Source organism: Mastigoproctus giganteus, chromosome 4, assembly GCF_048544385.1.
Source record: "Mastigoproctus giganteus isolate SK-2022 chromosome 4, ASM4854438v1, whole genome shotgun sequence".
Lineage (NCBI taxonomy): Eukaryota > Metazoa > Arthropoda > Arachnida > Uropygi > Thelyphonidae > Mastigoproctus > Mastigoproctus giganteus.
The window spans coordinates 165,241,094-165,259,367 of record NC_143578.1 but is presented as its reverse complement, the minus strand read 5'-3'; the positions used below and the strand labels follow the sequence as shown (position 1 = coordinate 165,259,367).

The following is an 18,274-nucleotide window of genomic DNA, read 5'->3' as shown; positions in this document are numbered from 1 at the left end:
AAACAGATGAAGATTACTTGAAAAGTATTATGAAATAATTTCAAATTACTTTTATTCATTTCATATTTCATATTCATTTCATTTCAAATTAATACTTTAAACATTAAAGTATTAATTTGAAATCGTGATTTGTTAAAAATAAATTCTCTGTATGAGTTTCTGATATCCCATTCACTAAACGTAAACATAAATTAGCAAAAATCTAAACTATAAAAATATAATATAAAGAAAACTATAAGAAAGCTGGAAATATATTATACTTTCAACTTTTTCCCAGTACGAATTCATCAATGAACAGTTAATGCGTTATTTGTTAATTACTTTCAGTGTAAATGCAGCTATCAAATCATATCAGTGGAATTGGTGCTGCAGAAATATTTTTCATGGTGAAATGAAATGGCTGACTCTTCACTTCTTGAAAAATCTAAGGTTACATTAAACGGATAGCACATCGTAGTATTTCAGAGAGGGGGGAGGGGAGGAGGAGAAGGGCTGGAATTGAACTATTCCAACTGGAAAGGGAGGGATGACACCTAAGGCAATCAATTGCACTCATAATTATGAACGTGTGTGCGTATATTGTGGGCACTGTGGCCTCTTTAAAGGGCTCTTATCATGTGAAATAGGAGCGTAATACTTATAACTTGTATTCAAATAAAACATTTTCAAAGCATAAGGAGTAGTGTCCAGTCACCCTTAGTCAAGTACTCCGAAACATACAAAATGAGAAATTTCGTTTTCCATCTTTGACCAATGCGCAGCAGTTAGCAGATCAAATGCAGTATATTAACTAATTTATAGGTAACTATGCTGCTGTTTGAAATTATTCTCATGCTATTTAAGTATATTATAGTTATAAGAATAATAATGTATACAACCATCGTATATGAAGTCAAAGTGGTTTATATGAGCTGATGCATGTTGTTTACAGGTGCCGGTGTTCTTAGTAATTCCAATTATTTTCACCACCATAGTGTACTGGACAGTGGGTAAGTTGGAATATTTATGAGCACGCTAATAATTAAAATTATAGTCTAGCAAAATTCAAGAGAAGTACAAAATTTGCACCTAAAATTTACCCTAAAATTAAATTGCACCTAAAATTAAAAGATAAGCATGGAGAAAGAGTTATGTAATATCGTGATACAATTGAGAGAGAGAGTAGATTCTTCAATCTAAAGTAACTGGGATGCAGTAACTTTTAAGTTTTGTGTACACCTCATTTATTGTTTTTGAAAAAAATATTAATAATTTGATAATTATTAATATTTTTTCCCAAAGAATCAGGTACAATTATTTATTTACCATTTAAACTAAAAGTGTTCGGAATAACTTCTGTTCGCTTAAACACGTTTCAGCACGATGTAATAGTAAGTGGCAAACTGGCTTAGAGGTAGGAGTAATACACCTTGCGCAGCGAGTATTTTCAATTCTTCTTCGTACTCCAGTTATCAATTACTTCTGTTGCGTACACAATGTGGCCCTTCGAATGGCCCGCAGGTAAGTCTGAGGTTTAGATCTTGTGAGTAAGGTGGTTACAAAATAATTGTCATGCCCAATAAGTGATAATATGCGAAGTATTATTTAATTTATGGGTTTCAGGATTTGTACATGAAGAGTTAGACTGAACTAACGATTAACCAAGCACATTTACTATTTAGTCAATGCTATAGAAAATTTCAGTGGCCTATTTTCTACTTTTAGAAATTTAAACTTTTAAATAAACAACATTGACACAGCAATTTTCATCCATTTCTATTTGTTCATATGCCTCTAAAAAGAAAATTAAGTAGCTTTTCGTAGTCTTAATTATTTTTTTTACGAAAACCCCAAACAGAAAGGTATTAGAACCTGTAGTACTTAGTACCGTGCGTGGCCTGTAGGTTGAGAAGATGAAAGAAGATACTTGTTAACATTAGACTTGCAGAAATAAATCTCCCTTCACACGTAATTTTCAGGAAATACGTACAAAAGGAGATTGTTACAGAAAACAGAAGTCGAATGAATAAATGAGGAAGAAATAAAGTTGGAAATACATATGAAGGAAGGTTGTTCCAGAAAATGGAAGTTGAGGAGGAAAAGAATGAGGAAGAAGAAAAGTTCGTTCAGTGAGTTTGAAGTTGGACAGTAAAAGGATGCTGACTGGTTGCAGCACGTATTCGAACTGGTTTGGAAGAGAGAGAGGGTAAATGACAGAATCCAATTCAGAAGAACAGTGCTAATAGAAATAGAAAATGCATGCAGCCGAAACAGAACGTCTACGAGAAAGATATGTTTGTTTGTTTGAGAATTTTTTAGGCGCATGGACGTCTATGGCCATAGTGCGCCACGAGAAAGAGCGTGGAGAGACTTTGTAAGATATGGGTCGTGAATTAACCTAAACTGCCCTCTTTTGAATGAAGTCTAGAAGCCCGAGAAAGGTTATGGGTGCACCGCCCCAGATGTGGGAACAATATTCCATGATAGGATGGATTTGAGATTTGAGTGAGTAGCTGTTTAGAAAAGAAGTAACGCCAAGAGCGAAATAGAACCAGTTGCAGAGGAAGCAATATTTTTGTATATTTCATGTGCTTATGTAGCTTTAATTATATAGCCTTAAAGAAAATTAAATATGGCTGGGGCCTTCACAAACTCATACTCTTTATGTATTGTGAAAGAGGTTGCAAGGCGAAGACTGGAACTTCAGCGAGGTTGATTATGCGTAAATTTGTGTTTTTCATTCCAAAATATACAATGCTGTGCATATACGAGTATGTTAATCTTTATTGCAACTGGAACATATACAGAACAACAATAATACCCACTACAGCTTAAGAAGCTAGGGGTTTGATAGCAAAGGGTGATATGATGTATAGTAATTTGCGATATAGAAATACAGTATTTTGCACGGCTTTTTATGACCACGAGGAATCCGGAAAATTCCATGATCCGGCAAGTATAAAGTCCCAAGGTTGCCGAATTTGGGAAGTCCGACTGTATTAACACTTATTGCAATTTATAAGGTAAAGAAACTGAACCTGGAATTAAATATTTTTATTAACCCATATAATGGGGGCGGGTTTTTCTCGGTAACTACCCACAAAAGTTAATTTTACTGCATCTCAGTAAAGAAAGGTTATGGATCCAACTTGATCTCAACGTGCTTACTTGTTTTTGAAGAGGAATAGGCGGTTTTATTCCTGTCATGTACATCCTATATGTACGTGACAGGAATTATGTAGGGTGTGTACTTACGCAATATTATATTTGTTTGACGTAAAATGTCTTTGTAATAGCCGACTTAGAGGCGTAGCTTTCTAAAATTCTTTAAATATTCGTATCATTCGGTATACGGTATTAAATTATTGTTTACTGTTATATTAATTAAAGATGCCACCATATAAAACCAAATACTTATACTTAGAGATACTATGTAATCACTGAGGTAATATAGAGTTATTTCCTTATAGACAGTTATTTCCTTGTAGACATTTTTTGAACTTTTTCGGCACTTAACATACACTGAGTGATCACTGAATTATGACCACCCCTATGAAAACTGAATGCGATCCGTTGACCACGTGAGGTACGAGAGTTCGCAGTTTGTCGACCTACGTAGCATAGATAAAGTGTCAGTGGTTCAGTAGGTAGTAAAATTCCGAGTGATGGATAAAAGGAAGTATTTATCGGACTTTCATAAAGGACAGATTGTGGTTGATCGACGAGCTGGTGCCTCGATTTTCCAAACAGCTGAACTGGTGGAGTATTCGAGAGTCGCCGTAGTTAAAGTGTACCAGGACTAGCGTCAAAATGATCAAACAACGATACGACAGCAAAACTGCAAAGGTCAGCGAAAGGTTGATATTAGAGGTGAGCGCCGGGTCCGACGACTCTTACAGGCGAACAGGCGCAGCACTGTTGAAGAGTTGACTACCCAATACAACATGGGCCAACCCGGAACAATATCTGACATTACCATGCGTCGCACGCTCGCACGTATGGGCTATACCAGCAGGCGACCCCTACGACATCCTCTCCTAACCAAGGTTCATCGGCGTAAAAGACTTGTCTGGTGCAAAGAGCATGCACGTTAGACGTTAGAAGACTGGAAGAAGGTGTGCTGGTCGGAGGAGCCACGTTATTTACTCCACACCGCGGATGGTCGTGTACGGATTTGGCGTCAACAACATGAGGCTCTGCATCCATCATGCATGGTATCAAAAGTGCAAGCCGGTGGAGGCGGTTGCATGGTGTGGGGCATGTTTCACTGGCAAGAACTTGGACCCTTGGTGCATGTGGAACAACGTATCACTGGTCTCCGCTATCGTCAACTGCTTTCTGACTGTGTACGTCCCACTATATTACACTTTTTCCCGAATGGCGATGGTGTTTTCCAAGATGACAATGCGCCGAGCCATCGGGCACTTGTAGTGCTGGAATGGTTTGAGGAACACAGTTCTGACTTCCAACATATCGATTCTCCTCCGAACTCCGCCGATATCAATCCCATAGAACACTTGTGGGACACTATGAAAAGGCATATCAGGCGTGTGGATACACCAATCACCTCCATACCTGCATTGCTGACCGCATTACAGACAGCTTGGTTGGCCATACCTTCCGAACGCATCAATGCCACGGTCGGATAGCTGCTGTACTGAAGGCAAAAGGAGGACCTACAAAGTATTAGTAGGTGGTCATAATTCAGTGATCACTCAGTGTATATGCGTAATGTGATTCTTGAATTTACTATGAATGATTAGTCCGTCCGTCCACAAGTAATAACTCGGCTCGTAGTAGATGGATTTTCATGAAATTTTATATCTGCGTCTGTTTCAAAGATTTGTTACGCCATCCCAAATTTCATTAAAATAATAACAATAGAAATCCTGAAATTATTATTTATTTTCATACATAAGTCCAATACATAAGTCCAATGTCAACAAATATCTTCTTTCGTCTTCGCAACCTCCAACCCAAGCACGGTACTAAGTACTATAGGTTCTAATACCTCTCGTGTTTGGGGTTTACATAAAAAAAAAAAAAAAAAAACATATCTGTATACCGTTATATTGTAGCTGAAGCAATGGATATTACGTCGTTGCCATGCGCTTATTGGATGAATGAATGGGCAATGTGGCGGATGCGCAGAGTCAAATTGTTCTCGGTTCGTGCATAAAAGTCATTGTTTTTCGCTCGTTTTTTCTTATAAATCATGAATGAATACTGTCATGAATGAATACTGTTTAATAACACGCTAGAAATGTAAATCACTGTGTAAATTAAATAACTTTTTTTAAATTTTATTTGAATAATAGAACACTTTGGAATGGTTATGAAATTGATAGAACACTATAAGTCTAACTGTTATTTAGTTCATTCACTTTCTGTACTAAAAAATTGAAAAAAAAAAAAGAAAAAACTTTGTCTTCATGACTAGGAGCAAAATAATTGCAATTAATTACATCACAGGATTTTTTTTGGTATATACATATCGCGTATATTTCCCTTTTATTTTAAAATGTATCCAAATGTTTAAATGTACAGTAGGTAAGGTAAGTTGGTAGTTTTTGGTGAAACATTTTACTAAATACTTAGGTAATGCATTATATCACTGGATCTACTACAATCACTATATCATTGGCTCTACTAAAATCAGGGGCTCGAACACTGCTCTTCACAACAGTACATCAGAACAAGGAAAAACTAACCCTCATCAGTAGTGTTGATGGCGTACGTAGGGCTGATGGTGCCCGGGGCAAATAAAAAAATGTTTGGAATTTTTTCATTTTTTAACCATAAAAAGTTGTCCTCCAAATTTGGCGCCCAGAGCACGTGCGCCACCTGCCTCACCCTGGTTACTCCACTTCTCATCAGTAACTACCAGTGGTCGCTGAACGACGACAGTAACACCGAGCAATGTGCAATATTTGGATGATCTCATTTGATGGGATCGGCATACAACATACAGAGAATTTTCGCTACAGCGCGTAATTGCAAAGGAAGTGTGAATTTAATAACTGACCAAAAATCAAAATATTCGTTTGTTCACGGCAGTTGCATGAGATGTTCTGATGAACGAAATTGCTTCAAAGAAATTCCTTTCTGGATTGTTACGGATGATGAAACATGGATATACCACTTTGAGCCAGAAACAAAATGTCAATCACTGAAGTGATTCACCCAAACTCTCTACTCAACAAGGAATTAGAGATAGTTTCCTTGGAAAGAAGAGGACCGATGGTCCCTGCCTTCTGGAACTTAGGGCCACCTTTGTGGTAACGCAGTGGTTATAATCAGTCTTCCTACACCGCGTAAAAAAAAGCCTGGATTCGAACGACACTAATAACGCGAAGAAAATTTATGGGTTTTTCTTCATACGGTGGTTGAGTTTCTTGGGCGAGGCTATCAATGTTTATACCTTGCGTAAACTCGGTTTTTCACACAGCAAACAGGCAAACCGACCAAAGGACTCGCATAATTTAGAGATTGTGCAGAACAGGTGCATGAGCGTACTTGCTAAGGAAACTAAATTGAAAACTTAGTATCAGTAGTGATAATAGAAACAAAGAAGCAAGCTTATACGTCAGCAAAAAAAAAAAAAAAAAAAAACCCTATCCATCTCATCTATTAATTTGTCTTTCTTCCTTAAATATATTCCAATTGCCCGCTTCCACAATACCAGGTCATGTGAATAGGTTTCGGGCAGGGTTTGAATCATCCCCCTAAGAGAGTAATTGATTGTTAGCCATGCTGTAAAAAATATCTTGAAGCGATTGGACCCAAGCCGTGATGGGTTATTAAATAACAATCAGCAACCAGATAATTTTTGACTACAATAAAATTTCCTCACATCTAGTCTGCAGCCGTTCTCCCACATGCAACGAACTACTGTACATCCCTGAACGAATGACAGGAAGTTCAAGTGGGAGCAGTGACGGCTCGTGACTCTGATGTACGGGTGTGCTACTTCTTAAAGTTACATTAAATTCCCTTGGTTATAAGACATGTAGATATAGATGGTAATAATAAGAAGCAAGTTAAAAATACTACAAAACATTAACTGGACACTTACCATTAACAGACTTGGGTAATCTCGAAATTTTATTTAAAAATAAAATGCATTCTTCGGTTTCTATTTGTTGAAAATAGATTAATAACTCTTTCCTTCTCAAGTTTGGTTCACTATTCAAATTGGCACTGCTCGTTCCACAATTCCTTTTACTCATTTTATCACCTCTAAAAACTGCATATTGGCAACCTGCCAACTAGGCATTGACTCAACCACTGGGGCCAAAATGTGGAACTGTGTAGCGCACAGTTCCACCTACGATTAAATTTCAAAGTTGAAAACAATTTCGTGTTTTTATTCGTTTATTATTAAAATGATTATTGGAAATTGAAGATGAGTATACTATATGCGGGACCTGTTAATAAAAATATTCATTGCGTTGCATTGTTCTTCACAAAATTTCATATAACTCCATTAACTGTATACATTTAAATTATGTATTTAGATTTAAAAATCTGGGGGTGCTGCAGTTCCTCAGTGCCTACCAAAGAGCCGCTCCTGAGTAGGAGGGACAAACCCTCAAAAATGCCCATCTATTACACCATATTAAACTAAATATAATAAAAGTTTATACAAAAATTCATGGTGCTTTCATGCTATACTTGTACATTTACAGTATCACTTAACATTTTGAACTTGTAAAGAAATATTGTTCAGAGCGAAACAAATGAGGGATAAAAACCGTAAGCTTATAATAGATAGATATATACCACTTACTTTTCTTATTTTTATGACTAAAATGCTATCAAATAATACAGAATAAACTGGCATCAGTTTTCTTTAACGTTTCAAGGAATTTTTTGCAAATCTCAGCCCAATCAAAACACTGAGAAAAACCTTTTATTTTTTTACAGGACTTCGAGTGGATTTGGTGGCGTACGTTATGTGTGTTATCATCAGTATTCTTATAGCCAACGCAGCCTGTTCATTTGGTAAGAAAATTTTCTAACATCCTTTTTTTGTTTGCGTTTCTGTGTAGGTGAAAATCACATTTGCAAATTTCTCATTCGAATTCCAGTCCCGTCGATGACGGGCAGAATTTTAATTGGGCCTGCCTTTTCACAACGTGGCTGAGTTAGTCGGTCTCATGCGAGGGTAGCATGATTTTTTCTCCTAGAAACTCGTGTTTTTCGTCCAGCAGAAAATCGACCCCAGAACATGCAGTTTACAGACAATATGCACGGAGCAATATGGCCTTAGTCGCTAATGCTCCTAAAACCCTACAACAACAACAACATAGGTAGGCCTGTAATTATTATCATATAACAATACAGCTATTTCTCAATTTTCTCATAACCAAAACAAACAAGTTTGTGAGACATTATTGTCTATAATTGAGTATGTTCTGCGGCCTGTTTGCTGGATAAAGACTCTTGTTTCCGGAATTTAAAACCATGCTGCCTGAGCCTGAACTGATTACTCGGCAGCTACCGTGTAAAAAAAAAAAAAAAACATGTGCTTCATCTTCAGCCATTTAACTATTTTCAAAATCTGTTAACTTTTCAAAAATTTTAGTGCTTAAATTATTAGGTATGCACTGTTAAAAATATCGTTAAACAGACTAAAACTTTCTTGAAATAATTGAATTCATAATTTCAAAAATATGAGTTACGTTCGCAATTTTTGCTGGAATCCATAAAAACTGAATAGATCTAGAATAATGCCAGGTGGCACTTCTCCAAACAAATTTTCAATAATTGCTTGTGGCACTGGCGCATGAAATAAGGATTCTCCAATTCATTACCTGCAGAAGTCATCTAAGTCAGTGCCTTGATGCTGTTTTTACATTGGCCCTATCATAAAGGTCTATTCAATGGATTACATATGATGACATTAATGTTGGTTACTGCATTACTTTTGTAATTTCCATCAGGGACTCCAGAACTCCAATAATCTGACTCCATTATTAGTAGTGGAAATCAGTTAAATGTTCTCAAAAAATGATGAGGTAACTAATTGCTTAAAATCTGGTGAAAAATTTACAGTTATAAACCTAGATTTGTAATAATTAAAAGTCTTCTCGTAAATACCAGGCTTATAGGTTTTCATTGAAAACCTATACGGGTGTTCTCTCCTTCTCTAAGATGAGTTGCTTTAGTAGTAGTGGCAAATGATGAAGGAAGCAAGCTTATATAGCATCAGCAAAAAAACCAAAAAAACTACAAACTTCGTCCATCCATATCCTCCAAGAATTTGTCTAGTACTTTCTTCAATTTATTCACACTGTCCACTTCCACAACAACAGATGGAAGCCTGTTCCAACAATCAACCACCCACTGAAGGCAACTTCCGCACATCTATCGTGCAGTACCCTTCCTCAACTTGATTTATACACTCTCATGTATATAGTGGACATGTGTATATGTAAAGGGCGGCTCCTAGAACGTTTGTTCAACTCCGCTTTGTATCTCTGTGAAGAACAGTATCACTACAAATGGGCCAGATATGTGTGTGATGGAGGTTTGTGTGTGTATTATGTGAGTGTTCTGTTGTTCTATTCTGGCCTCTTGGCTACCCAAAAGCACCAGTCACCTGGACAGTTGATTTTGGGTACTCGTCCACACCACGGGAAGGTGGGCCAGTCCATGTAAAGCACGTACTGTCTCAAGAGAGAGACTCTGGCCCATCTGATGTTGCCAGAAGATAGGCCAGGATCCTCTGGGGGCTTATTCCAGAGGGAAAAAAAGGAAAAAACGACCACCCATGGCGCTGGATATGGAAAAGAAATGAATAAAAATGAAATAATAAATGAAGTAGAAGAAAATAAAACAAAACATGTATAATAAAAATAATACAAAAAAAGATAATAAATAAATAAATAAAATAAAAATAAGTAAAATGAAAAGAAAGAAGGTAGTGGTGCTGCTAAAAAAAACAAAAAAAAAAAAAAAAAACAATTTAATAAATAAACAAATAAAATAAAGAAAGAAAAGCAGTTAATTTTGCGAGAAAGAAAGAAAAGCAAAAGGCCGAGGAAAAATTTCACTTCTTGAGGATTTGAGTTTATATATTATTAAAAGAGATCTAACCAGCTATGAATCAGCAGGACCATTGTGCTGCATCCTGTTGAGATCTGTCGACACTGAACGCCTTGAGCGAAAGCCTGAAGAATCACATATGGCTCCGAGCTTTAAGCAGAGACGACTCTTGTCCTGGTTGAAAATGAGTAGGTGCATGAAGAGGAAGTCTGAGATCGTGATCCAGGGAGCAATGATACAATTTGTGATCCCAACACTCTGGTGATCCACACGAATAGAGGTCTGTTTGTAGTAAATTGGACCTAAAAAGACTCTGGTTCATCGATCCATGCCGTGTCAACAGGTAGGACGTGAATATGCCCATGCAGAACCACAATCGAACACGTTTATCAAGGAGAAATGAAACTTGTGCTTTAAATTTTCTCGTTGTTGCACCAATGGGAGCTGTATCCCATCGAGACTGCCAGATATTAATCAGCTCGTTCCACAGTCTCCTTCTTTCTCTTTTAGTATCATATAGAAGGTTGGTGGTTATTCCAAGGAATTCGGTCTCAATCTGGTTTTTCAGTCTGTATAAAAATCCTCTATAAGTAACTTGCAAGTCTAAAGTTAATGTTCTGGCTAGTACTTGCAGAGCTTGCGTCGAGACTGTCTTGCATGCCTTAACTATACATTGCAAGATGGTTCTCTGCAAGGACGCGAGTTTTTCTTTGAAGTGTTTGAGCCGTGCCCTGTGAAACCACACACCGGCAGCATACATAACCAGAGGGAGGAAAACTGCATTGTAATAGATCCTTAAAGTTTTTCTAGAGCGACCCCATTCAACACGGGGCACCCTAACAATTGCACCATACGTATTTTAGATGATAAGTTTGTCAGGGGAGGAATAAAATTGAGACTGGAATCAATTACCACTCCTAGAACCTTGTTCTCTTTAACTGTGGGGAGACGAATGTTGTTGATCTTGACCAACGGAGGACGAGAGATATCCAACTTTGATCCAAGAATCATCATCATCTTTGTTTTTGACAAGCTGATTTTAAGCTTATTGGTTACAGTCCAATTGTAAAGATCCCAGAGAACAAAATTTTCATGTATATAGTCTCAACAAGAGGAAGAATGGCGTTAACCTTCAGCTTACTCAGTCCATTTAAGGCCTTAAACACCTCAATTCAGTCTAATCACCCCAATCAAACCAGTCTTCAGATGATACAATTTGCAAAACTGAAGCCTTTCTAAGTAATAGCATCCTTTTGTTCCCTTCACCTATCTGGTTGCCCTTCTATGCATCTGTTCCAGCAGATCTACGTCCTTCCTAAAGTAAGGTCTGCACGCCTATATACAATATTCAAGATGCGGACTGACCACAGCCTTGTACAAAGATTTAATCACCTCCTTATCCCTGCTAGCAAAGTTTCCTTGTATCATTGACAAAATCCTATGAGTTGTTCTGGCAAGCATGTGTGCACTACTCAGAGAATTTTATATCTGGCTGCACAATTTCCCCTTGATCTTTTTCATTTCCCAGTATCCTGAGTGCAGTACTATACAACAGATAAGTTACTATGCGATTAATGCTACCCATATGCAGTACCTTCCATCTGTCAATGTTAAACTTCCATTGCCATTTCTCGGCCGATCGACCCAATTTTCCTTGATAGCTCACCTTGATTACTGTTGTTAACGGCCATGGCAACTATTGTATCATCTGCAAACTTAAATATTAAGCCTGATATACCTTCATCAATAGCATTATTAAATACAGAAAACAACAATAGACCCAGCACTGAACCCCGGAGGCTCCACTAATAACATCAGCCTACGAAGAGCAATGCCCATTGATAACCACTCTCTGGCTTCTTCAAATTAACCATCCCTTTCTCCTTAGCAGTAACTTATCCTTTAGGCCACGTTGCTCTACTTTATACAGCAGTATTTTATGTGCAACAGTATCAAAAATTTTCCTGAAATCCAATTTTATGATATCTAAATTATTTTTTGCATCCAGTTCCTTGGTCACTGCATCATAGTAATCTATCAGATTAATTAGAGAGTAAACGCCCCTTAACAAATCCATGCTGTGACTGCCCTATAATTACATTCCTGTCTAGATGGTCCTACATTACTTCTTTAACGAGTGACTCCATTATTTTCTCTGGAACAGACTTTATGCTAACAGATCTGTAATTACTCATGTCACCTTTTGATTCCCATTTATGATTTGGGGATACATTCGCATATCTACAGTCCATTGAGACCTACCCAGAATCAAAATGTGATCATATAATTATGGGGAAAGGTGTACTTACCTCCTTTGCTGTCCTTAATATGATTGGATAGATCCCATCCACTTCAGGTGCTTTTTTATGTTCGGCCTCAACAATTTTCTTCCGTTTTCCTTTCAGTTATCACAAAGAGTTTGAAAAAACTTCTGGCAACCCTTCCTCTAAAGAACCTCATGTGTGAATGTAGAAGCAAAATACCTGTTCAATTTGTCAGCAACTGAGCAGGAGCATCAACAGTTAACCCATCAAGTGGTCCCAAGTGATTCGATCCGATCTACTGTAAATATATGCACAGAAGTTTTTGTTGTTAATCTTTGCCAGAGACTTCTTGTAATCTGCCTTAGCTTGCCTAACCTACTTTGTGACTTGATTACAAACTAGTTTATACCTATTATTTCCTCTTGGGTAGCACAGGTGTCTTCCTCACACCGGGTGGAAAAGACCTGAGTTCGAATTCCGTAGGTGACAGGAAGAATTTTTATGGATCTTTTTCACAAAGTGGCTGAGTTGGTCTCAAGCAAGGGAAGCATGGCTTTTTTTCCGGCAAACTCGGTTTTTTTGTCCAACAAACAGAAAATCGACTTCAGAATCGCCCATGCTCCTAAAACCCAATATCAACAACTACAACGTATACCGATGAGCCAAAACATTATGACCAGCGAGTCGTTATGCAAATCGAAGAAACTGCAGGTGAACTACGGTGCGTGCGCGGGTCGGGACACGGTATAAAAAACACGTGATACTGAGCTCCGTTAATTAGTGTTATTCTTGTTCTTCAGATGGGAAAGGCAGCAGACTTAAGCGAGTTTGACAAAGGCCAAATTATAATGGCCAGATGACTGGGTCAGTGAGCATATCCGAAACAGCAAATGGCTGGTACGATGCTCACGGTCAGCCGTGGTTAGTACCTACCTAAAGTGATCCGCTGAGGGGAAACTCGAGAACCCCCGGCGAGGTGTTGGACGACCACAGCTCATCGATGCTCGAGGTGAACGAAGGCTATCCCAGAGGGTACGTGGCAACAGAAGGGCGACTATGGTGCAACTCTCCAGTAATTGGAATGCTTGTTATGGGAGTAATGTGCCACAGCACACAGTACATCGAACCCTGCTGAAAATGGGGCTGCATAGCCGCAGGCCGCTCAGAGTGTCCATGAACCACGGTTCACCAGCGACAGCGCCTACAATGGGCACGCGAACGTCGAAAATGGACCTTGAGTGATTGGAAGAAGGTTGTGTGGTCCCATGAATCACGTTTATTGCACCAAGCGGACGGCCGGGTACGTGTGCGTCGTTTACCTGGAGAAGTGATGGCGCCTGGATGCACCCTGGGACGAAAACAAGCCCGTGGTGGCGGTGTCATGCTTTGGGCGATGTTCTGCTGGGATACCCTGGGTCCAGTCATCCATGCACCGGGCACTTTGACGTCTACCACCTATCTAAGCCTCACCGTTAGGGGATTATGTCACCTCTATATATGCCCGTCTGGGAGAAGTTGTATTGCCCGTGACAAGAAATATGCAAAATATCCAACTACAAATGTGGAATGCCAAACTCATAGTAGGAATGGACGCCAACTGCAGATCCCCTGCTTGGCACAGTGAAAGATCTGACCGTAGGGGTGCAAGAAATGGTCGGCACCTGGAGGATTACATCTCCAACAGTAATCTAGCAGTTCTGAACAGACCTAATCAATCATTAATTTTCTCCAGCACACTATGGGAGGCAAATATAGATGTAACTCTCACCACTCGGTCGATTGTTGGGCATCTCTCCCCCTGGGTGGTACAAGAATACTGGACTACCTCGAACCACAGAGTCCTAACCTTTGACCTCCGCCGCTCCCTCATAGCACAGTATCCACCTAGATTTCTCTTGCCAAGATACGCGATCCAAAAAGCACACTGGAACTTATTCCAACAGACATAGATGGAAAAAGCCAGGAATTTCGACCCAAAATATCTCAATCCAGACCAACACCAACAAAAAGTAACGCAGCTTATTACTGAAGCAGCAAACATGGCCATCAGGAAGAAGAAGCCCGTTCCCAAAGCGGTCCACTGGTGGTCACCCGAACTTCAGGCAATAAGACAGCGAGTGAATAATGCCCGAAAAAGGTTCCTAAAGGCACGCAGATCTTGGCCCCAAGCAGAGGTTGACATACTCAGACAGCAATACCAGGAGGTCGGGAACCAATATACGGCTCAAATTAAAATAAGAAAGAGATGCTCCTGGGGAGACCTTGTATCCACAGTGGGAAATGCAGACCCCTGGGGAGTGGTATATTAAGTCACCACCAGTAAATTTTCCAGGGGAGAAGTCATTGCTGCCTCCTGAACACCTCAAGGGACATACACCAGATCCTGGCACTGTTCCATTAATAACATATTGGACCATATCTTCCTACCTTCAATAACTCTACACACACGCAGGAACAGAGAACTCTCTGCGAGAGGAATGATAAATACTTCACCCAAACAGTGGAGCCCCCTTTCTCGATAACGGAACTCAACATAGCTGCAGCCAAAATGCAAAACAGGAAAACTCCCGGCGAAGATCAAATAGAGCCGGAAATACTAAAAAAGGCAGTGGAAATTATACCGGATACCATATTAAACCTAGCAAATCAATACCTCACGGAGAGTTTCTTTCCAACTTCGTGGAAGACAGCCCGAGTCAGACTTATCCTGAAAACCCCCACTAAATTCCAGGACATGCCAGATTCATACAGGCCTATCGCTCTGCTCTCGATGCTGAGCAAGTTCGTTGAGCGACTACGAATTGAAAACCGATACCAGAATGTTCAATTGATGTCAAGAAACCAATTCGGTTTTAGGAGAGGATGCTCCACCATTGATACCCTCGAGAGGATCGTCGATGCAGTCAGAAACTGTAACAGGAAATATTTCCTCCTCATCTCAATTGACTTCGCTGGAGGCTTTGACTCCCTCTGGTGGCCCAGTGTTCTGGCCAGGTTCCAGTGGGCTCAAATCCCATCAAATTTATTTCGCTGCCTGAAATGTTACCCGGAAAACTGAAGAATCACTGTCAGCACTCCCTTTATCTCTGTGTCCAGATCGGTTTACAAGGGCTTCCCCAAGGGATCCATCCTGGGACCGCTCCTGTGGAAACTGGTGCTTGATGAGTTTTTAAATCTGGATATTCCAAATGTCATTACACAGACATATGCTGATGATCTGATTATGATGCTTCACGCAGACAGCAGGACTCAACTGGAAGCCATAGGCAATCATGCCACACACATGCTACAGGATTGGGCCAAGAGGAATCTTCTAACGATCTCAACCGAAAAAACAAACTCAATACTCCTCAGGGGTGATCTTGATCCTGGTAGATCTCCACTAATCAAAATTAATGGAGCGACCATCAAACTCAAACAGGAACTAAAATATTTAGGAATAATACTAGACCGAAACTTGAACTTCACATCTCAACTCTGTTACCTCAGAACCAAAACAATGAGGCTCTCTGCCCTCATAACCAAAATCACCAGGACGGGCTGGGGACTAAAGAAGAGGGCCCTCGCCCTTCTATACAAAGCTTTCTTCATCCCTATCCTTGCGTATGGTGCAGGGTCTGGTATCGGAAAGAAAACAGCAGTCAACAAGAAAAAGCTGGAGTCGATCCACCGATCCATACTATTGACAACAACTAAAGCCTACTGCACAGTGAGCACCCATGCGCTCCAGGTCCTGGCGGGCTTCCTTCCCCTGGACCTGGAGATTGTGCACTGTGGGCTGCTACACCAACATTCAAAAGGAAGAACCACAACTTATCTAGACTACACAACAGATCCACAGAAAAGAAAATCCTCAGAAAATAAGAGGTTAACTGAACGTCTGCAATCTATCTGGCAAAATAGATGAAATCTTACCACAAAAGGGCAAGTCACCAAAAAATGTATACCCGATGTCAGTAGGGTATATCCTATCTCTCCATCCTGGTTTTCCCCTGGTTGCACACCACCTTCCTTCTTACGGGACACGGCTCCTTCAGAGGGAAATTCCACGAGCTGGGAATCTCCGACAACCCGAGCTGTAACTGTGGTCAGGAGGAAACCTGGGAACACCTTATCCATGACTGTGACAACTATGATGTGTATAGCTCAGATGTCAGCTATACACACGCATCAACTCCTTGCTACCAAACCGAGATGAAATAATATTGCAATAAAAATATAATTACCGGGCTTTCACCGTCTTCGCCCGCGAACTCTTTGAAAGACAAAGATCCCTGCCACATCATCACTAATCTATGAAAACACAGACGTGACTACCTGAAATGACCGAAAAACTCTGAACTAGTCACCACCTGAAATAGATACAACACATGAACGTGACGAACTGGACCTGACTTCTGGACTTGGACCTCCACTGGACTAACGCAAAGATGAAGATTGCAACTTGGACTCGGACCTCCACTGGACTAACACAAAGGTGAAGATTGCATCTTATGATGCCATACAGCCATATGGCACCCCGGCTAGACACTCTGCCTAGCCTGCTTTTTACTCCTCTTTCCCTGGCAGGGGGGAGGGGACGACCTGCTGTCTTCTCTCCCTCCTGCCACCCCTCTTTCTCCTCTGGTGGGTCATGGTCATGCCCCACTATTTCAACAGGGGTCATCTTGCCTATCGACCCCTTACTTCCAATTTCCAACCCCCCAGTCTTCCACCTCCCCTCCCATCTCTTTGCTGTTACAAAGCGCCTGCCCCACACGTCCAAATTTAAAACACCAAAATTCATGCCTGACCTATTAGGAAATCTTATCATTTCCAGCGCTTATTCCTTATAGCCCCCCTAAGCAGCGTATAATATACCATCTCTACCCAAAAGAAAAAAAGAAGAATTTTTTTTTTTTTTTAGGTCCTAGTCACTGAAATCTCAGGAAAGTAGGTGGCAGGACCTGCCAGAGCAAACTTTAAGGGAACACCTGGCTGACCGCCACATGGCGGAGTACATAAACGTCAGTTCCCATCTGGGGCCTGGCGGCTAACAAGCCAGATGAACAAGGGGCACACAAAATAAATTTTCTGTTTATACTCCCGGACGACCAAACGGTCAGAGGAGTTCGCATGATAGATTGAATACAAGAAACACCACCGTATTCAGTAGTCTCGGGCTTGAATCCCGGTCACTCAAGGCACGTGTACTTAGGCATCCACGCGCCTGACCACTAGGCTACGGCGGCCTAATATTACACAACACATGACCCACACACTTTTAAATCTCTGGTCCCTGGTCCTATTCTGTCTATCCTTCTTCCACAATATATTTCCCGTATCCCTGCTATTTTCGCCTTTAGATTTCTCTTTACATCTAAAAATAAGTCAAGGCGTAATTTTATTACGTCTTTTACATTGCTCGAAATCAGAATGTTTCGAATTTTCGTCATTAATGTGTAAAAAGATTTTTTTTTTTAACCTAATCAACGGAATTTTGTTAATGTTGCGTTTTGGTTATTTTACAAATCAGTATTTCACGAGGTTGTTCGAAAGGTAGTATGTGATACTACCTCTGATATTCTGCTCAGAATTCCAGGGTTGCTCGAGTACCTGATCATCTTCGCAAATGACATCTGTGATTGATATAATGAAAGAAGGTTGGTTGACAGTGGTTCGATTCTACATGGCGGCTAAATATGATTCACCATAATATCCCTTAAGCTCTATTGGGGCCCTCTTTACTTTTAATATAAAATTTCCGATGAATAAGAAATGTCTTATTAATTACGCATAGTTATGCATGAGAAAGTCTACTCAAATCATTTAAATATTTAATAATATGTTTAACAATAAAAATAAATAAATAAATGACCTTTTTTCGTGTTACTTCTATATATTATGCGACGTGTTATTGGATATTGCTTATGCAGCCACTTGCGTTCATCTCTTTCTTTCTTTGTTTATTTTTTTATTAAACATATTCTTTTTACAGTTTT

General features: G+C 39.7%; 1 protein-coding gene across 1 annotated transcript in view; it reads left to right on the top strand.

Annotated features, from left to right (window-relative positions):
- Window positions 1-18,274, top strand: part of LOC150087168 (protein white-like) — a 138,154-nt gene that overhangs the window by 79,312 nt on the left and 40,568 nt on the right. Inside the window, exons 12-13 of the mRNA XM_090372389.1 lie at window positions 932-989; window positions 7,906-7,983. Coding sequence (XP_090228515.1) covers window positions 932-989; window positions 7,906-7,983 — 136 coding nt within the window. The remainder of the gene's footprint in view (window positions 1-931; window positions 990-7,905; window positions 7,984-18,274) is intronic.